Consider the following 23,017-nt stretch of genomic DNA (forward strand, 5'->3'; position numbering starts at 1 on the left):
GTTTATTTCTGGTATAAATTAAACATGGAATCAAATTGTAGGAAGCATCTCATATTAAATACAGGGTGTATCAAAATGATTGGTACCCACCATATTTCACTGATTATGGACAACACTACCACATCAAAATGCAACATAGCATCTGCATAATTTGTTGATTAATGTAATAAACAGTTATATAACAATATATTATGGAAATTTCCAGAGGATACAATGTTGCATTTGGAAGAAGCAGGCTTTACAATAAACATCAAAACTGATGGGTACCAATCATTCTGATACAGTCTGTACAGAATGTTTAACAAAGTGTACAAATTACATTGCATCATTTGCTATCGATATGCACACATATACTCCTATAAATACGCACACACACTATTTTGTTGTTAATCTATTGCCTCAATAGGCCAATGAAAGACCAGTCCTTGTCATTTGTTACCATAGCATCATCACACTGATTTTCCAAAAAAGTTATTCAGAAAAGAAAAAGCTAATTTGAAGTTGTTGGATCCTTAACACCATAAAAGTGGAATTTTCATAAATATTCTTGGAATGCATTCTTAACATCAAAACTTAGTAGTAATGGGATATGACAAGACTCATCAGAGGATACAATTTGTTTTCATATACAGGGTTAGAAGTATGGCTGGCCCTCTGGGCAAAAATCTCAAATCTCTGCACAAAGAATGCTTCATTAATTTCTTGATACATGCATTCATGCCAATTCTTTTTTAAATTACAATGTAGGTATAAATTTCCACAAAAAAAACAACAAGATAAATGTCCCAAATTTTGTGTTTCTTAAGGAATATGGAATGAGCGTTTTGAGCATTTCGGCAGTATTTTTTGTGGGACATGAGAGCACATCAGATATATCGAATTGCATTCTGAATACGAAGAATGTCTTTCTGATATTAAATAATTTTCATTTTTTGAAATTCACGATATAATACAAATTTTATGACAAATTATTAAAATTTGATATTTTTCACATTGTTGATATATAACAGTCCTCCATTAAGTAAATTTTATAAATCTAATAATATATTCTTAAAGTGTATGTAGCTGGGAGGAAAAGCCGACGATCAATTGAAAATTTTGACCAAAAAGACCTAATTCTTTTTGGTGTTTTGGGGGAAAAAATCCATATCTTCAATACGAAAGGTCAAAATTTTCAATTGATCGTTGGCTTTTCATCCCACCTACATACACTTCAAGTATAAATCATCAGATTTATAAAGTTTACTTCGAGTATTCTTAAATATCAATTTTTAATCATTTGGCATAAAATGTGTATTACATTGCAATTTCAAAAAATCAAAATTATTTGATATCAGAAGGACATTCTTCGTATTCAGAATGCAATTCGATATGTCTGATGTGCTCTAATGTCCCACAATAAATACTGTCTAAACGTTCATACCCCATCCCTTAATGAAAAGGTAACTTTTTTTTTAGATTGTTTCCTGAAAACTTAACATTTATAAAAATCTGACAATACCAAAGGATTCCTTGAACCATTTCCTTTCCAAAACTAAACTGACCTCAAAAAGAAACTTATAATTTTTCACAACGTCATATCTTGAAATCCCCTCTATCAAATTCTACCCAAATTACACACAGGTTTACTTCAATGCTCTACTCTTAAAACATGTCAGTAACCAAACAGTTATCCAACTGACACAACAGCAAAATGCACTGACATGGAACAGCTTCCTGGACCACATTCACAGCCCATCCCTATTTCATGAAAAAGGTGTATGAAAAGCAGAAAGCAGCACCGTTTTATCATCAGAGCAAGGATCTTGTGTGCATTCTCACAGATTTTTTGTGCTGGGTGCCAAATGTTGGGCTGTGAAAGTGGAGGAAGTCCAGGACGCTGTCCCATGACAGTGCATTTTGCTGTTGTGTCAGTTGGACAACTGCTTGGTTACTGACATGTGTTTTGAGTAGAGTATTAAAGTAATCCTTTGTGTAATTTTGGTTCATTTTGATTGACAGTATTTTAAGGGATCCTACATCGAGTCCACTTCCAAGCATAGTGAGAACGCGAAATAAGTGGTCTCGATCCTACATCCAGGATGTAGCATCGAGACCACCTCATAGAGGTAGTCTCGTACCTAGGACGTGATATCAAACAGCATAGTGAGAACACGTTTACAAGTGGACTCGATCCACTTATACCGGAAATGATGTATGCACAACCTTGATGGCCGTCGTTTTACTATAGGCCTATACAATATACATGTCTACATTATATAATTTTCCATGATAAAATTTAAACATATGCATTTTCAACTTAAAAATTCATTAACTGGTATTATTGAACAAATTTATACAGGCTTTATTTCATGTAATTTACAACATTTATTTTTTATGCGGAAAAGTCGAGGGAAAAGTGGCTATACACGGACATTCGTTCGAGATGCTTGCCGTAGTTTGATGAGCAGAATGCTTGTGCAGTGTGAAAACAACGTCATTGCGGCAAGATACAGGTTTTATCCATGCAGTTTCAGAATTAAACAAAACGACATCAGGCTTTTAACAGGATAGTACAAAAGGATATTCAGGTTTAATATTCGTTTTTGAGGTGTAGGGCCTACATTTTGCTAGACTGAGTTAAAATTACCAATCAAAAATAGTATTTTTGGTGGTGATTTAAGGTTGTGTTGCGTGTAAAAATCGGCGTGCTTGACCAAAATCCGAAATAACAACCTGATGTATTTCTCTCATTTTACACGTATAGGCTAGGCCTAATATAAAATAACAGTTTTTAGAGCTGTTTATTTCCGATCTTTCCAAATACATCACAAAATAACATATCCATAGATTGAAGAAATATATCAGGGGCCTGGAAATAAAACATGATCTTTCAAAATTGATTGTCTATAATAAAAGCTAAATAAAGTTTGATTTGTGCCGTGATTTCGGCTCAAAACATGCATTGCAACAGAATTTGTGGCGTCATGGTCATGCATTGAAGTGCTTGATATTATAACATCCGGGTAAGTCGGAGTCGATCCTACATCAGCATTTTGGTGTTAGAGAGAACGCGAAATCAATGTGGACTGAGTCCACTTGTATGTGGACTCGGACCTAGGTACGAGACCACATGTCTGTAGTGAGATATGACCTTGTGATTCACAAGTTGTAAAAAATTATAAGTTTCTTTTTGAGCTCAGTTTATATAGTTTCATTATACTCTGGACATTAACTTCAGAAATAATGAAGTCAGAAAAGGTCCATATTCTCTCCTTACTTTTGCACTGCCCCAATCAGAACCCCCTTCCATGTTTACTTTGTTAACAGTGCCAAATCGGCAGAGTGCTGAAGGATCTTGCCAAATAGTATAGTATCAGTAAAGTTTTTTGCGATAAAAGATGTGACATATTCCAACCAAATTTGTTATTTCAGTACTTTCCTATCATAATGGAACATGGAGTTATTGCACCAATAATCATTACAGAGTGAAAAAAATATGTGTGGTGAATTATAACAACAAACATGAGTTGAGGTGTACAACTAGGGGTGTAATCAAAGTCTTAGCTAGAAATTGAGGGTTGCCTATCATCTGTATAAAATTGCCTGTCCTAATTTGACCTTTAAAACATTTACCAGATGTCTATAGCCCATTGGGGGTTCAAAGAGTAAATATGTGCTATATTATGGCCTTGTTCTACAAATTGGGTCTACTAAAAGGTCAATTAGTTTCTCAAAACATACAATTTATAATATAGCATCTGTCAAAGGCATTCATTTTGCCCATCCCGCAAACTCCCCATCTAAAATGACGGCCAGACGGGTGGCCAGCTAAGACCCTGGGCTGGGTGTAATTTCATTCAATTTCCTGTCAACAACATGTCCATGGGTTACTTTGCAGTACTTTTTCAAGGATCATTTCAATTATACAAAACTAACTTCATCATTCAAATCATTTGTACCAACTGAAAATTCTTGATATATTCATACCAATTTTTTTAAATATAAATTACCTGGTAATTGTTTTCTTTTCTATAAAATGTTCTTTTTAAAATAATTATAATGTCCCAATTTCAAGCACCATTTTCGGACAAATTTATAGATATTAAAAATGTGACACGATCTGGTCCATGGGGACCAAAGGAGGCATATTTGAAAATTGAGTTACTGTAATTATTACATTATACATACAATAGGCTATCATTTACTGAAAACACCAAAGGTCTAGCATACTTGGTACTAAAGTTACGAAGTTTTTTGATGTCTATTTTCTTATGTATTTTATTGTTTTTTACTCCATATTTTTACCTTTATCTCAGTTTCAAATTTGCTGCCTTTGGCCCCCATGGACCAGATCGTGTCACAAATATTTAACATATCACCCTATATCTTATGTATTATTATCTCATACATATTCCCACAATATTAAAAAGGCAAGTTCAGATACAGTTGTCATTAACACACACACACTCTGTTAACAGTTTGACACAAAATACTTGATAAGACAAGGTGGTTTATAAAATCCATGGTAGTATCTTTATCACCATATTTAGGTTGGGTCTATAATAGCGCTACCATAAAAACTCGATAGTTAGCATGTGTGCTTTATACTATCAAGCACTTTTAAAACATGCAAACATGAAGTGCCTCATCCACAAAAGTGTAAAGGGTTTTGAGCAAATCATCAATACACATAGTTATATATGAACAATTAACCCTGCAAAATTGTGTCTCAACACCATTAGCTCAGTTGGTATAGCACCAGACTTTGGTACAATTTCATATTTCTAAAGTGCTCGATAGTAAGGCCAAAAAAAAAAAAAAAAAAAAAGTAGTTTGCTTGCCCTCAACCGACCGACCCTAATTTTGGAAATCAGAAAAAAGGTTTTTTTTTCTATTTACTGTACAAAAGAATACCGACCCTAATTTTGGAAATTCCTGAAATAGTTTTTTTTTTTCTTTTCAAATTTTTGCATTCTGAAGATGTAAAAAAAAATGTATTTTAGAGCTTGTGTTCAACATTTTAGTTGTTTTCTAATATTAGTTGATTCATTTTGACACCAAAATTGTCTGATTTTTCATATTTTGAGCCTTAATTAATACAAACATTAGAGTTTCCTAGTAAAAAAAAAAAAAAAAAAAAAAAAAGAAATCCCGACCGACCGACCCAATTGTTAAAATTCAATTGAGGGCAAGCAAACTATTTTTTTTTCTTGGCCTAAGCACATATGCTAACTATCATGTTTTTACCGTATTGGTGCAACAATGGATCCTGATTGGTCTTTCTAAACATTGTACAGTGATGTTGGTTTTTATTAAACAAAAACCGATAGCACTATGCAAATTAATGTTCTCTATTGTTATTAGGCTAAAAAAAAAAAAAAGGTTTGTCTCAAAGCTCACGAGAAATTTAAAACAAATGCGAAATGCGTTTTTTTTTTTTTTTTTATTCCGACTTTTTTCATGGTATTTTGAGAAAAAGTCTGATTTTCGCCGATTTTTTCTGGAAAAACTTTAAACATTTTTTTTTGAAATAAAAATATTTCCGCATTTGTTTTTTGTCAAATCGTGGGATTTTACAAACGCGCGCGCAAGCTTTGAGACGAACCTTTTTTTTTTGGCCTTACAAGTCCAGGGTATGATATAAAAGCCATTGGTACGAAGGAACTGATAGCGCTATATGACAAAACTTTAGAAACCAAATGTGGTGCCTAGATAACCTATATACAGTACATAAAGAATGACAAACTCCTATAAATACAAACTTAAATAATACAAGAACTTTTGAGTTAACATATTCTACAGTAAAATGACATGTATGTACAAAAAAGAGAACATATTCTATAGTAAAATGACATGTATGTACAAAAAAGAGAACATATTCTATAGTAAAATGACATGTATGTAAAAAAAGAGAACATAATGATAGTAAAATGACATGTACAAAAAAGACACCCTTGATATGACTTTGTTTTTGATTCAACTTTACTTTTATTATTCAAGTTTATGATTGAATTGAGTTGTTACAGTAAAAGGTTTGGCAGATAATTTATCTATGAGCTTTGGTCTAAATCTCAATTTTTGTTGGGGGTAAAGTGACCGAAAAGGATGTCAATTCGGTCAACTCACAATACGATGTGCCTCCAGCAGTAGCTGGGGAAAGGCAGTGGCGTAGCCAAGGGGGCAGCTGAGCTGTCTCCCCCTGTAAGAAGTCCTTCCCTGTAGGATGCTGGCTGTCCTGATATTTAAGATTTTAGGCCTTTGTACTTTTTAGCCAATTTTTTTACCATATTCGTCAAAGTTTGCTCCCCTTAAAAGTTGTTTTCCCCCCCTTTTGCCCACCCTCTGAAAAAGTGCTAGCTATGCCACTGGGAAAAAGCCATAATAAGCAGTACATCATGGGGAAAATGTCAACATCCAAAATTAGCTTTGTAATATAAATACAACACAGGAGCATGTCATTGTGTGTTTAAATATCAATATAATTATGTTACACACAAATGTAAACTAATAAGCCGTTTACAATAATTGTAGTAGATCCATTTTCGATCTATTGATCACACAGAGGAGCTGTTTTCAGCATTATTATTATCATACTTGAGTAAAAGTCTAATTGTGGCTTGGAAGGCGATATCGACCCTGGAGGTCAAAAATTGAGACTGGCAAGAGCAACCACTGGCGGCACATTGTATTGTGAATCGTAAGTATTGTCCCCACACCTTTAGCGTGCAATATGTCTGTACACACAAAAGATGTACAACACTAAAACCTCAGTACCATTTACACATATTATAAATTTGCATAAGAAATACATGTATAATACATTTACTTTCAATGTAAAAAATCATCTGCTACCATTGGAATTTGAAAGATATACAACCTCAGTATTATTTACAGATTACAATTTTGTATATCAATCTTATATACTGGTAATACAAATATACTTTTATATTTTAAAAAATCAGACACTGCCATGTAAAATAATCACATCTTATAGCAAATGCAACGTGTACTATTATAATTATATTATAATTACATTATATTCATAAAAACTTTAAATATTTGCAAGGTAAAAATATCCTTTGACTGCCATAATGATCCATACTACCGTCCCATGGCCATTAAAAAAGTTTGATTGTAATTGCACTTGCTCTATTGGACCTCTATTGGACCTAACTAGTGTTCTACCCATAATAACTGGCCATTGTAAGTTGTAGCATGCAGTTGGGTGTTACAACCAACTGGGTACAAATTGTTTAGGGCCTATCAATGAGTGAAATTTGGTAACCTTGCTTTGATGCCATTGGCTTCCACTGTGGCTCAGTTGATAAGAGCACGGGTCAAATACCTCTAAGGGTCACTGGTTCAAATCTACATTTTTTATAATTAAATCACTTTGTTTTGAACAGAAAATATTAATTTTGACTTTCAAAACATAGTGCACAATAAGAAACCCTGTTTAAGGTTATACGATGTATTGTTGGTCGAAGCAGCAGAAAAAAAAGTAGTTCACAGCATCTTGCGAATGGTAGTGAGCTTTAGCAAATATTGCATTGCTCAATTCATAGCGAGCGTGTAGAAGAAGTCAAACATCACAGATATACTTTTGTAGGTCCTGTGGTTCTTAAGTTATGTTGTAAAGAGGGCTGAAACAACAACACTTTTGTAAAACATACATAACTCATTAACAACAATAAATTAAGCAAGTTTTCAAAGTAAATGATTTGTGGAATGAACTTTTGCAAAACAGCAAAGTGTTATTTTTCAATAATATATTGATTCAGATAATGAATTTGGCTACTTCGACCAACAATACCTCGTATACCCTTAATGCATAATTTGTTAAGAGGTTGGAGGATTAATCAAATCAAATACAGTCACCTTTTAATACCAACCTTATTTTTCATAACTTACAGCAAAACATTCATGTACAGCTGAGTAGTAGTACAACATCCAATACAGCCTATTACAACTTTTTAGAGCATTTTCCCCACTATTTCAAGCCAGGGTGCCCCTCAGGAAAACTAATATTGATCTTGCCACAGGGCCAGTTTTAACCAGAATCTCATGGCAGTATATATTTACATACATGCTATTTCAGACAAAAGAAAACTGTTTTCAGTCATTAATTCATAAATAGATACAAAATACATTTGAAGATTATCATTCATCCAGGTAATATTAATAATAATCTGAACAACTGGACTTACTCTGGCGGAAAAAGTTCATTAACCTGTTAACGGATGTTGCTGTATCATCTGATGATGCATCCAGGATTGGATGTGAATATTTGCCACTCATAAGTCCAGTTGCTCAGGTTATAAGTTCAATACACTTTTGTTTCACATTGTATTGAGTTTGTTCTAAGTGACTTCAGTCACCATGCGCGGTCGCTGACAAACCGCTCATGTACTTGTATTAAACGCACTGTGTAATTAGGTTATAGCATGTGCGATTTGATACATACCTATGTCACTATCAAATTCAAGGTGAAACAAAGTATAGGCTATACAAACATTAGGCTTTTCCAGTTGAAATCCATACACCCCTATGTTACTTCCATGGGAAGACATGACCATAATCTCCCACACAAGGAGTGTGAATTTCAAATGGATGACTCCATTTGAAAACTCAATTGTACACCCTCTTTGTGGGGAGATCAGTCTTTCATCTCTTGTTCATATATTAATGTCTTTAATAGGGGGTGTAAGATTTTCAACTGGAATAGCCAAATTCTTGGTGACATACTCATCCCTTGTTCATATATTAATATATTTCACAGGACAAAATGGGATGACACTATCATATACATGTACATATTAAAACTCTTAGCAGTTGGTGACATACTCATCCCTTGTTCATATATTAATATATTCCACAGGACAAAATGGGATGACACTATCATATACATGTACATATTAAAACTCTTAGCAGTTGGTGACATACTCATCCCTTGTTCATATATTAATATATTCCACAGGACAAAATGGGATGACACTATCATATACATGTACATATTAAAACTCTTAGCAGTTGGTGACATACTCATCCCTTGTTCATATATTAATATATTTCACAGGACAAAATGGGATGACACTATCATATACATGTACATATTAAAACTCTTAGCAAGTTTCTTTGCACTTGATGATATGCGCACACTGCTTCATATGTGAAAAGAACCAGGTATTAAATGCCAGTGTAATACAATGCTATGCTGCTGCAGATCTAGGTGATATTTGTGACATTTGAGATGTGTGACGCAACTCTGAAACGACTTTCTGCTTGGTTACCTACTGAGTGACAGTGCAATATATCTAGTTTCCAACATACAGTAAGCCAAAAAATTAAGGTACCAGTTACGTTCACCTCTTGTTTATCCTAAACAAAGACAGGTATGTCATAATTGGAACAATCAGCCAATAGCTGCATCTTTTAGCTCGAATTTAAGACCTCATTAGTTGAAATTGTTTAAGAAATAAAGACATGTCGATCCCAAAACCCAAGGAAGCTACCAATTTAAAAGTTGCAGTTTGCTGCATTAAATGCCCTATTGATTTGTACACAAAGTGTTAGTGAACAAGAGAAGTAGCGCTGCGCTTCTATTGATTAGCACGTTAAAACTAACGTTGTGCTTTCATTGATCAGAACACAAAAGTGCAACTTTTGATTTCGCTTTTTCCTCAGATTTTAGTTCACCGTTTCTTTAATTCTCAACCAAATTCAACAAATAAGGTCTTAAATCAGAGCTAATAAGATTACAGGTATTGGCTGCTTGTTTCAACATGGACATATTGGTGTTTGTTTAGGATATACAGGGATGAACACAACTGGTACCTTAATTTTTTGGCTTACTGTATATCAAATGTGGACAATGAGGGAAACAATCACAATTAGGGTTTCAAACAGCAGCATAGGCAAATTTCGGACTGCAAGCCCACTACTCTATTACCTGTTGATCCATCCCTACATTTGGACAGCAGTCCCATTTACCAATATCATTGGTTGAGTGGTGGGCATAAGACTGAACAAAAATGTTTGTGTTTCCAGTAACATATTTCCTCAAAGGAACAGCCAGTCGGTCGGATAATTATCATATTTTGAATTCCAGCCAGATGCTCTTGATTGGGTTGGTCATTCTCTGAATTGTTTTACTTTATATAAATATATCCATATGATTAGTGAAAGGGAAAAACATATAAGGATTGAAAAAGAAGGCCTATAATCAAACACACACTATTCCCATCAAGTGTAACAAATAAGCATTCTATGAAAAATATGTGACATGAAAAATAACTGAGGCTAGAGTGTCCTACTTGCCTGGGCCCACTAGAAACTGCTCCCACTGGGAGAGTGCATTAACCATGTGCATACTACATGCATCATATGATGCCAGCATGTAGTACAATATTTACAATATATTTAACAAAACGATTCCAAAATTGTGTGTATTAAAGTTTTAAAGGCAAAATCCTAAAAATATTTTTGTTCCAGCACTCAGGGTTGAGAAGGGGCAAATCGGGTGACTGGAAACACAAAAGCATTTTTGTCCGACCTACATCAATAACTACAGAATTAAATGTATATATTTGCTCAGGAGTAGCTCATTTCAAACAAGTTGAGGGAGGGCCACAGCCACAGTCGGTTGAAATTTTATGAAATTCTTTGGGTGTTTGGAAAAACCAAATGCACAATGTAAATGTAGACTGTGTAGATCTGTTTATAAGTGATCAGGCTTAAATGGTATCAACTCTAGCCATCTCAATCATCTTCAAGATACTTGATATCAACCTGAGCAGCTGAAAATGATTCGCTGAAACCATTGGGAAAAGTGTCATATGACTTGAGCGCTTCTTTGAAGTTGTCATCGGTCATCTTGACATCGCTGATGTAAATCAGATCATGCCTCCACCTGTAGAATATATCATTGCCGATGTAGAAGAAGGAACTATAGAGATAACGGTCAAACAAGTCCTGGTTTGATGACTCTCCTACCTCAATGAATCTCAAACGAGACCCTTCCTCTTCAAACACAAGTTTGTTGGCAGTCATTCTGAACCACTTTGATCTTGGGATTCCCACAGCATCTATTTCCATTGTGCCAACAAGATAGCATTCTCCTTTGTGTACCATAAGCATCACAAAGTTTGGCCTTCCTTGCATGCAATGTACCACAGGACGTTCTTCTAACACATAGTGGTCCCATCTGTAGGTGATAGGATCATACATGTACATTACGTATTCGATAGGCGGATCATCCGTTCTATGCACCAGATAATTGACTTTAGGTGGACGCTTACTCAAACCACATACCAGAACTTTTCCCTTGTATCCAACCCCATGCGGTCTCCAACAGTTAGCAGGAAGAGGCTTTATCTGTTCCCATGGGTTTCTTCTGACTTCTAGAATCATGGAATCGTACCTGACTTGGTTGATGTCGTATCGCTCTGCAGTTCGCGTCTCCATGTCGATATCACTGATTCTGGTTTCAATGCCTCCAACGACATAGATGTAGTGATCCACATGAACCATGGCGCATTCATATCTTGGGTTGATCATATCAGATAGCACCAGCTGACTAGGGTGTTCTGTGATGTCATATCGGCAGAAGTTATTCTTAGCTTCGCTGTCGGCAACCCCTCCACAGACATACAAGTGATTCCCAATTGCCAAGCATCTGTATTTGCTCAAATTCTTGAACACCTTTGGTTCAAATTTGGGAGTCACCTCTTTCCATACCCCTTTCTTCCTGTCATAGACTTTGACAATGTTGTTGACAGTTTTCGTACCAAGGAGAACTGGTACCTAGAAGAGCAAAAACAATGAAGAAAGAGGACATTTTTTTTTTTAAATAGTTCAGCTGGGTGTACATGTGTGTATCAGGGCTCAAATTACAAACTTGCCCATTGCCAGTTCAGCATAAAAGTTGGTGACAAAAAATTATACAAATTCAATAAAACACTTTCAAGTAAATATAAATGGCATCTAATCTCATTTTATAATAATTCTTGGAGCCCCATTTATTTTCTTGTGTGATAATATTTACTTTGATTTTTATTGGGGATGGTCAATGCTGGCCTTACTGATTTTTTAAATCACACCTTACACATATTTTATGTTTTAGGTGTCAGAATTAAATGACTTTATATCCTTGCAATGAATTTATCTTATCTGAAGTCATCTTTCATAATTAAGTACTTACTGTGACAAGACCACGTGGTTGAGAAAATCCTTGGCAGGATTCATCCCCTTTTAGCAACTGCCGACAATCAGGATGTTTGCCGATCCGTGTGTCAAGGAGTTCCTTAACTTTTCCTTTTGACAGGTAACCTAACCGTAGTGTCCGTAGGAGAAGATACGCACAAGTCTGACGACGACTCCAGTCATAGAAGAGCCAGGTGGTGAGAATATCAAGGATCTGGGGGTAAATGTGAAGACAAATAACATGCATGAGTTTTTAAAAAATCAGTGACACAGGTGAAAAAAAACACATGGTTTTAACCACATTTGTTTTTCCACTAACAAAAAAGTGACAAATGTTTGATTTTTTCATCTCCAAACAAATTATTTTAATAACTTGTTTGGAGATGAAAAGGTTAATTTGTCACTTAAAAGTAACAAAAATAATTTCTTAGGCAATACAAAAATAACTTTTATAGGTAACAAATTAAGAAATGCAAGGCATAGGTTTTCATTGCTCAACAGTGCACTTAACTGAATGTGTCACCAAGGCTTATATTAACCAGGCACCCAGGCTTTTTTTACCCCATGGTTGCCCAGTTTTGGCTCATGGTGTGTCCAATGTTTTACACTGTAAACTATAGGACCAGGAGCCATCTTTGGGAACAGGAGCTCCTTTTAGCTCCTGGTCCAGGCATACTTAATATAAGGCCTGTGTGTCACATCAAATTAAAGCCATATTATAACATTTGCTGAGGAGGACGCCCTCACTGACTTTTTAAAATTAATTTTTTGACATGATTATATTGTACTTTATTAAACCAATATACCCTGCAAAAATCAAGACTCTAGGTGTTGTAGTGTTGTCAAAATCTGAGATTTTGAATAAAACGATGGAACCAGCGTTTTATTATTACGATGGAATTATTAGTCTTACTGTTTATGAGCTTTCTGTGTTACTGTTTAATTGACTGGTGAGTTTCTTCAAGTTTTATCTAGTTTTTGTCATTTTGACAGCAAAATAGGGGTTTGCCGGTAAAACCAAACTGGAGGGAAAAGCAAATGTCAAGCAAAACAAACAAGGAGACAAATGAATGAATTTATAAATGAGTTAAGAAAATATTTAGTTGCAACTGGATCACAACCTAACATGTTCCCTACCTTCTCTTCTCTTTGAACCTCTCCTCAAGAACTTCCTCTGTAATTCCTTCTAAATTCATCTCTTTGACAAGTTTTCTCATCTTCTTGCATTCTCCTTTTGCTGCCTTTTCTTTCTTTCCATCTTTCTGCTCCCCCTCATCCTCTGGTACAATCGCAGCTACGCTATTCCTCTTAAGACACTTCTCAAGGAAAGCACTGCTGACATCCGAGTTGAAGAGTTCTAGTTGAGAGAACTCAATGAAGTGTTTTGCCAGCAAATCAAGTGCAGTTGTAGCTAGTTCATCAATACACATTCCTTTGGCCAACAGATCGGCTAGTTCCCAGATGCGGTACATTTCTGCAAGGTTTGCAAAACCACACTCCAGTGCCCTCAATAGAACTTGAGATAATAGTTTGACAGCATGTTTCAGCTACAAAGCAAGGCCAAAAACAAAATGGTTAAACATACACAAACAAATTTTACATGCAGGTTGTAACAGGTTTCATATTGAAGAGTATTTTTGTCACTTGGGGAAATTACATGTCTGATTGTGCACATCAATCTGCCTTCCCCTGACAACAGTAGCGTAGCCAGGATTTTAGTGTGATGGGGGAAAAGCCAAATATTTGTCCCCATATGTCAACTTTTTGTCTCCTTTTTAGTCATTTTAAGGCCATTTTACTCTTTGCCGTGCCCATTTTATCCCTGAACATATTTTGAGGCGGGCACTTTGCCCCCCTGGCTAGTGGCTATGCCACTGCCTGACAAGCCAAATCACAATATATCCAATAGGGCAAGCGCTTTCAAAAAACAATAAAAACAATAATATTCAAACAATATCTCCATTAAAAATACTTTTGAAGCTATAGGAGATACCCCTTGTAACAGAAACTGACACCAACTCATTTTTCATAATTTATGATTTTATGACTTAACGCCCTTTTAGTTCTGAGGTCTTTAATTAAGAAATAAAGGGTAATGCATGATCCTTTACACGAAAATAATGTGTCCGAGGCAGTAAAAACGTAAATAATGGGTGAGGCGCAGCCGAACTCATTATTTAAACGATTTTACTGCCGAGGACACATTATTTGCGTAAAGGATAATGCTGCACCCTTTATTTCTATTCTATTACCACAAAATAGTGCGATTTAAAGAGAAAATATCACATTTTTGGCACAAATATTTAAAGTTGTTTACCTCAAGGTGTAGCGCCTACACGTAGCCAAAGCGTATGCACATTCCAATAACACAACCTAACATTCCATTCTCCCCTATAAGCAGGTATGCACATACATTAACACACCCCTGGCATTCCATTCTCCCCTACATTTATAAGCAGGTGTGCTGTGCGCTTTGCTGTGCGCTGTGATGATAAAAGAACATAAAGTTCGTTGCCCTTGACACTTTATCGCTAATTAATGGTCTGTCACGTGACACGTTTCAACAAATCACAGTGCGCTATTTTGAATAATGGGTCGTAGGGGTAATAGAATTAGATTTAAAGTTCTTACCACACAGCATGAATGATGCTACCAATGAAAAACAGAATGCAATTTAATAAATATTAAATCCTTTTTCTCTAAATCTTATGTTTATGAACCCTGTTTGTCAACTATACCCTCTTGGCCTCTGTGCAAATTTTATAGTAAAACAATGTTGTAGAGCATTGAAACTGCCTGGACAAAACCACCTCCTTGCATTGAAACTACAGGGACATAACAACCTTCTTGCCCATTTATCTCAAAATGCACTCAATGTGATTTAACCCCTTTTAGTTCTGAGGCCTTCAATTATATTGTAGATGAGATGTTGTCTGCTCATAAAAATGTCCCTTAGGTTATGTACCAAGTTTCCAATAATTATTGTCTTTGGTATCTTTCCCCCTCCCTCTTGTTCTTTCATGTCAGTATCTTTTGATCAATATATCTCACTCTTTTATGCAATATCTCCCAATTCCTCTTGCCCTCTCTCTAACCATTTCTTCAAGTAAATATTTCTCTCTCTATCTCGATATCTCCTGATAATTGATCTCTATCGACATGCACGATCCTAATTTTCTCTGGCAAAAGATTACCTGTATAAGTTTTGAACTTTTTAATGATCTTTCCAAGACCAGCCAGCAAGCATAAACATTGAAAACAATTATTACATGTACCTGTAAGTAGGCCGCCATGTTTAACAAATCAATGGCATCATCAGTAGATAAATCATCAATTTCCATATCCCCAGTGTAAGCATAGCCCAGCAATCTCTTAAAACTTTCACTCCTCCCTTCCAATTCAATTTCATCTAGATTCTTTTCTTGAAAATCTGAAGTGAACATCGAATAGAAATAATCACTGCTGGAACTCAGGACATTCTTGTGTGCTCGAAACTTCTTGTCTTCTACTGTGATTGTTACATCGCACAGTTTGTCATCTTCTCGGAGGAAATCAAGCATGCCAAGAACTGAGCAGCGATGCCTATCAGTCTCACTTCTGTCAAAATAGCCTCTTTTATGATTAGTAGCCATGTTTGATGTCGGAGGACACTCTGTTTTGGTCTGTAAGGAAGTAAAATAATAGTAAAATATTAATAAGTGTAAAACTTTGAGAGATTGATGAGAAATAGAGAGAGAAAGAGATAGTGGGTGATTTCAAGGGAAAGAGAGGGGAGAGAGAAGGGAAATAGAGGCAGCAACAAGGGAGGGCGGGAGATGGATAGAGAGAGAGGGACAGAGAAGGAGAGGTATTAAGTGAGAGAGTGAGATAGAGGGACAGAGCAAGGGAGGGAGGAGGGAGAAAGCCGAAAGGGAGGAAATGAGAGAGACAAGTGTGGAGAGAGAAAGAAGTTAGAACAAGGCAGGGAGAGAGGGAGGGAAGGACAGTAAAAGAGAGGGTTGAGAGGGAGAAAGAGGAAAGAATGGAAGAGAACAGTGATGGAGAGAAAGAGAGAGGATGGGGTTCAGGAGGGGTGGGAAAGAGCAGGGACGGTTGTATCAAACAGCTGGGGATGATATTGTTTATGTTTTTCTTTATATCCAAGTTATTTCAATTTGGGCATCTATTTGTATTTTGGCCACCCCATATTTTTCAATCTTACTACAGCCCTGGGAAAGAGGGAGGAATGATAAACTGAGGGTGGGAGAAAGAGATAAGGGAGAGGGAGAGAAGATTATAATAATTAACTAGGCGGTCACCCGTATTTGGCAGTTCTCGGCTGTTGAGATTACCTGGCTGTTGCAATTAATAAACTGCGCAAGACGCTATACCCATACCACAGTTTATACAAAAAAAAAATGTATAAATTTCACCTCAGATGATTTCGAAATGACCTTCTAAAAATTTGGCTCTAAATGGTGACTGTGCCCACCTAGAGTTTCATGCCCCTGGTGACCCCGAAATGACCTTCCAAACTTTGGCTCTAAAAATATACTGTACCCACCACACCACTCCACGCCATACATATATTCTCCCAGTCACATTTCCCCAATATGAAATTTTTTTAAAGTAAAATTATTAATTTTACTTCTTTTAAAGTTTGGCAGAGGCGGGGTTCGAACTCACGCCCCACCGCTTTGGCTATCACGTACGGTATACCATATGACCAGCGCCTTAGACCGCTCGACCACGAAGGACTTGATAGTGTCATTGTGAAAATTTAAACATATATTATTAATAAATCGCAACTTCATTACTACATCATATTTTGGAATTTTATCGGCTTAAAACATTAATGTGTATTATAATAAAGCTACCATTATTTATATTGTTGAATTCTTAAGCGCATAGAGACAATTAATACGAGGGTCCTATGAATAGGCCTACATACACAATACATAAAATCGATTTTGATATCGGCCACGTGCTCTGCTGTTCATGTGGTTTCCCGTAGTGTGGCGGAAGTTGTATTACGAAGTGCATCCGAACTCCATTTTGAAGCAAATGCTTTTGACAAGGCATTGGATTGTTCCAGTTTGCATCCTAAATCCACATTAGACCCCTAATTTTATTTACGAAATCAAAAGATTAGATTATCATAACAACAAAACGGTAATCTTTTGTCGGGTCTAATGTGAAAATTACATTAAAAAAATACAGTTTTTACAGAATTAATTTTCACTAAATTCCAAAAAAAAAAAAAGGCGATATAAGATTGAAATAAATTCTCTACCTTCTATACTAGATCAATTGTGACGCAAGTTGTTATCAAAAATTGTTGTGATAGATGTACAGTTAATATTCACATATTCCATTACCTATCTGATGGTACAGTTTTTACACAGAAAATATTTATTTGAAAAACCTGCCAGTCGGCTTTTTCCGGAAAGGTCACAGGGTCGCCGTGACCAGTGCAATAATTAAAATTAAAATTTTTCTTATTCTAACAGCCAGCGTTTCTAAAATGCATTATGGCGAAATGTGGTGTATGTACCCACCAAGTTTCATGCCCATATGACAATTTGACCTCAGTTGACCCCTGGTGACCCCGAAATAACCTCCCAAAAATTTGGCTCTAAATGTTGACTGTACCCACCAAATTTCATGCCCATCCGACAGTTTTTACAAATTTGGTTTTTACTAATTTAACCTCAGATGAGCCCTAGTGACCCTAAAATGACCTTCCAAAAATTTGGCTCTAAATGTTGACTGTGCCCACTAAGTTTCATGCCCATATGACAATTTTTACTAATTTGACCTCAGATGACCCCTTGATGATCAGTTTTTACTAATTTGACCTCAGATGACCCTGATGACCTCCAAAATGACCTTCCAAAAATTTGGCTCTAAATGTTGGGTAAACACTGGATAAGGCTGATGAGAAGGTAGACTGCTCTGCATTCCCTTTTTTGATAAACAATTCATACCATTCCATGCATAAAACACAACATATCCCCAGTGACTGCCCTGCCCAGAGAAATGGATAGCTAGCTGTTGGATCAGAACAGATTGGTGGATTTTCCATGGTCAGAAGGATTAGAGGGATGATAAATAAAAATGGTCTATTACAGTTGACTAATGTATGAGAAGGGGGTCATGGTTAGGGTTAGAGGAGGTCATGGTTAGGGTTAGAGGGACCTCCTTCTCATCGTCCTTAACCAATGACCACTAAGTTTCATGGCCATCCGACAGTTACTAATTTGACCTCAAGTGACCTTGGATGACCTTAACCAAAAAACAACTAATACAAAATGCGAACATTTCCATGACATATCGTGTACTGTAGGTAAGCTTAAAACTTGCATCAGTCATGTCAGTCACGATCGCTAAATTGAATGGACAAAACCTATTTTGACTCAATTCCCAGCCATTTCACTGCCTAATTATGGTAGAATTTCACTAATTCCATGCACTTACAGGTGTAATTTTGTTGTATTCCCCACGAAAATATCATTTTCCGTGGGCGCCGCCATCATGTATAGTGTGAATCCCTCCTTTTAATAGGAGCACTGCACCATCGGGAAATTGAACATGATTTTTAAGCATTTTTCACTGACAATTCACTTCCAATAAACGCCCCCCTTTTGGAAAAATGCAACGCCCCCGGGCGTTTATTACAAACAATACGGTATTTACAAATTTGGGTGTGTAAAACACTCCCTACACAGCTGGCTGCCTAAGCCCTTGCCCTAACCACTGATCTGGAGCATGTAAAAATACCAACCTTAATCACTGACCTTCTTGTTAAAAAAACGACCCTTTTCACTGACCAATAATATATTATAGGTACGGTACCCTTTTCACAGACCTCACTAAAAAGGCATCCTTTTCACTGACCATCAACCATTACCATAAAAAGGAAGGTATTCTTTTCACTGACCCATCACCTGTATGGATTGCCATAACTAACACAAGCTAACACAAAATTTACATTTTAACATTGATCAATAAATCTACAATACTTCCCAAAAGGACTTACTACATGAAGATAAGACATGCATGGATGTATGACAGTTTGTTGTCCTCCAAATCCATACCCTAAATCGTAGAACTAATTTTTGTCCAATCCAGACCCTAAACACTGACCTGTGCTGAAATGTATGTACTGTATACCGGTACCCTTTTATCCAAATTAGCATGAAATTGCTACCCTATTAAAACATGGTACGCACGGACCGGGACAATGCATGAAAAAAGTACATTTTCCAGCGGATTTTTGCTCGAGTATGACAAGTGACAACACGTTTATTCTGAGTGCCACCCGGGCAAATTTGTTCTATCTCATGTCAAGATGCACCCAAGTTTATAATAATAATAATAATGTCAGAATGGTTCTTATATTAGGCTAATGGAACTCGATTGTTAGTTTCCTATTGACCGCCCGCATCACTTTTTCGATTTGACCAAAACTTTCATTATTTTTATGAAAAAGTCAATTATCTGAAAATTGAGATGGAAATAATCAAAATTGAAACTCTCAAAATGTCTGACATCCCCTGCTGATCATAATCAGCAGTTTTCTTATTTGTGGGGGTAGAGGATGTGGTAAATAATGGAAATTTACGGATAACCTCATCATGTTTCTAGTGATTACAAAAATTGCAAATTTCTTTTCATTTTTAATAAACACAAATTCAAATCTTTTCCCAATTTGTTGCAAAATGTCTGTAATAATGATCTAAAGCATTAATACATGTTTTGAAATAGTCTTTCATCAACAATATATACTTTGGTACTGGTGGGGTACCTAAATGTAGAGAAAGCTGTTCATAAAATCATTGATTTTGTTGACATAATGGATAATGAAAAGAGACCAAATAATGAATAATGAAATATAGCGACCTCGTCCTTTTTTTCAAACATCCAATCGGAAACTAATAATCGAGTTCCATTGGCCTTAAGGTGCAAAATTTTCAGAGGAACTCAAAACGCTCAAAGCAATTAATTCTGTGAATCTGGTAAAGCTTGGCGAAAGAGATGGGTTTTAAGCTTGACTCGCACACACAGGTGCACATAGCCAACTTGTGTATGGGGTTATGGTTTATGGTATACCAGATGGGATAACGGGATTAGGCCTACAAAGACTATAAATATCGTAAGGGTATGCGGTAGGAAGGACGGAAGCTAAGGTATTTAATAGTCTCTATCATCATGTAATCTGTTCAGCGATTCTTCCCGTTTTATTTTAGTAATCGCTCCCGTTTACTTAACTACAATATTCTATAAACAAAAATATATTTAGGGGATACACCCGGAGTGGTGAATTCTCAAAATGGTCTGCCAAAAATCACTTGCCCCCTCTTTGGCCATGCCAAAAAATCTTTGCCCCCCCTTTTGACGTGCCAAAAAACCTTTGCCCCCCTTTTGAATTTTGATATTGTGCCAAAAAAATCTTTGCCCTAGTACAAGGAACTTATACGATGTCCTCATTCACAAACTGATATTATCTGTCCATCGTATAAGATTGTTACCGTACGGCAATGTGGTGAAGGAATATTACACAGTCAAGAATAGGCTCCATTATTTTTTTATTATGATCCCTCCCAGTCTCCCGAAACATCAAAAGCGTTGCACTTATACTTACTTAAGACTGTCCTTTTTCACATAACGCAGACAAAGTAGGGCCAACTTGCCTAGAAATGGTCAAATTTTGGCAAGAAATATCTCTGTGTAATCCTATGTAAGTCCCATATCACATTGTTATCGGCGATCGAGGTTTTTTTTTTTTTTGAAGTTTGGTTGGTACCCACCAGCGTCATGCATGTGACGTGACACAACTAAAATAATCGACCAGGAATCGCGGATCGTTAACACATCAACAAATTTCAAAACACAGAAAGCAGTAAACTTAATGGCGAGCGGTCCAAATTTTGAGCCATACAAGTTTATGTGGTGAACTACTTTCCCCCCCCCCTTAAAGGAGTATTTCGTGATCCTAGCATCCTCATTTTATGACATTTTTCAGTACATATCCACGAAAAAAGCCTATTCCCAAAATGTCAGTTGATTCCGATTTTGCGTTTGCGAGTTATGCATGATTATGTATATTACACTGCTCCATAGACAATGCGTTGTAATTTCGTTCTGGTGCACCAGAACGAAATTCAAATTTCACACACACAGATATCTTGGCTAAACGAATTAATCTGCAAGAAATATTTTGTACATAAACATTATGTAGCCAGAGGTTTCCAGTGATATAAAAATCTCAACTTTTTTGAGAAAAATGGGGGATGAGGCTGTGGATCACGAAATGCCCCTTTAACACATGCCAGATTTAATTTTTGGGGAACCCGAATTTATAACCTTAAATTGTCTTATCATATACGCGAGCAGGAAATTTTGCATATTTGAATGTGTTCCTAAGTTAGGACCTAACTAACGTTTTCCTACACCTTGTTATGGCAAATATAGAAACGGTGCCCAAAATATCTGTGCCAAAAATCGCTTGCCCCCCCTTTCGACCTGCCAAAAATCGCTTGACCCCCCCTTTCGACCTGCCAAAAATGCTTGGCCCCCTTTTGGCCTGCCAAAAATCTTTGCCCCCCCCATTAACCACCGGGGGTACACATATAAGGCCAAGTAACAAAAATTACATGTATATCGTCCGGACTTTTTCAAAAATCGGTGAGGGAGGTCCTTATTATTTGTTATTGTGTTATTTTTTACCATTCATTTCTGTGTCAAATTGCAATTGCAAAGTGTTTGTCAACACATCATCAAATCGGGGAGGCCCCCAGATATTTTTGTTATTTACCCAAACCAAAGCCCTACCCCTAGCCTAGGCTAGGGTAAACAGCTTGAAGAAAGTGTTTGCAATGTGTATGATAACCAAGCAAGAACTTCTGAACATGGTTTTTCATCGCAACAATTTTAGAAATAAAGTAAAGGAGCAAATAGGAAAAATAACAAAAATATTTGAAAATCTCCAAAAATCGGTGAGGGCGGGGACGACATAAAAACATGTTATTTTTGTTACTTGGGCTGGCCTAATCCACCCATTTTTAATATTAAAATTGCACTTACGGTAAGCTTACCCTTTTTTTACCTGTCACTCAATGACGATGACGGACCAGCATGACCAGCCTGCTTCTTCGTTTCAAAGGTATAGTTAGTGGCTAGTCATGTTAGTTTAATAATATAATGCAAAGTTTGCAAATCAAAACAGAGCATTTTTCTGTATTTTAACAAACAACTTCCGTAAACCGGTGCTGTGCGGTGCAATCCGGCCAAATTTTGCAGCTTGAGCTTGATTTTGTTTATGGTTGGCATTTCAGTCAATGTACCAGAACACTGCTTCGATGGTTAAGTGGAATAACTGTCTCTCTGCACAACTTGAGGTAAAACAGGGAGTTAGACAAGGAGGAATTACTTCTGCACCTAGTTACAAGATCTACACAAACAGCCTACTTGACCAAATGCAGAATCAGAAGATTGGTTATGCGATTGGAACATCCTATATTCCAGCACCTACTTGTGCAGACGATATTGCCATTGTTGCTTCAAATCCAACTGAGGGTCAAATCCTGCTTGATCAAGTGCAACATTACAGTAGAGATCACAGATACATGATCAACCCAACTAAGAGTGCAACCATCAAATACCACACAAATGATGAGATCAAATATGTCATCGGTGATCAACCTATTCCAACTCCACCGGAAGCAACCCATCTTGGCATTGTAAGAAACAAGAAAAACGAGCCTAATATCGATGAGATGATAAAGATGGGTAGGAGAGTAACATATTCTCTCATGGGTGCTGGACTGCATGGTAAAGATGGTTTGGCTCCTCA

At 36.4% G+C, this 23,017-nt stretch overlaps 2 protein-coding genes across 2 annotated transcripts; both read right to left on the reverse strand.

The window, feature by feature from the left end:
- Positions 1–9,018: 9,018 nt before the first annotated feature.
- LOC140159455 (uncharacterized) lies at positions 9,019–12,816 on the reverse strand. The gene is made up of 3 exons (XM_072182936.1): positions 12,745–12,816; positions 12,182–12,397; positions 9,019–11,784 (listed from the first exon to the last, which is right to left on the reverse strand). The coding sequence occupies exons 1-3, from the start codon at positions 12,814–12,816 to the stop codon at positions 10,741–10,743; spliced, it is 1,332 nt and encodes a 443-aa protein (XP_072039037.1). The 3' UTR covers positions 9,019–10,740.
- Positions 12,817–13,316: 500 nt separating this feature from the next.
- LOC140159456 (kelch-like protein 32) lies at positions 13,317–22,452 on the reverse strand. Its single transcript, XM_072182937.1, has 3 exons — positions 22,271–22,452; positions 15,459–15,845; positions 13,317–13,730 (listed from the first exon to the last, which is right to left on the reverse strand). Exons 2-3 carry the CDS (start codon positions 15,813–15,815, stop codon positions 13,317–13,319), a joined length of 771 nt encoding a protein of 256 aa, XP_072039038.1. The 5' UTR covers positions 15,816–15,845; positions 22,271–22,452.
- Between the last annotated feature and the right edge of the window lie 565 nt (positions 22,453–23,017).

This window comes from Amphiura filiformis, chromosome 8 (genome assembly GCF_039555335.1).
Source record: "Amphiura filiformis chromosome 8, Afil_fr2py, whole genome shotgun sequence".
NCBI lineage: Eukaryota > Metazoa > Echinodermata > Ophiuroidea > Amphilepidida > Amphiuridae > Amphiura > Amphiura filiformis.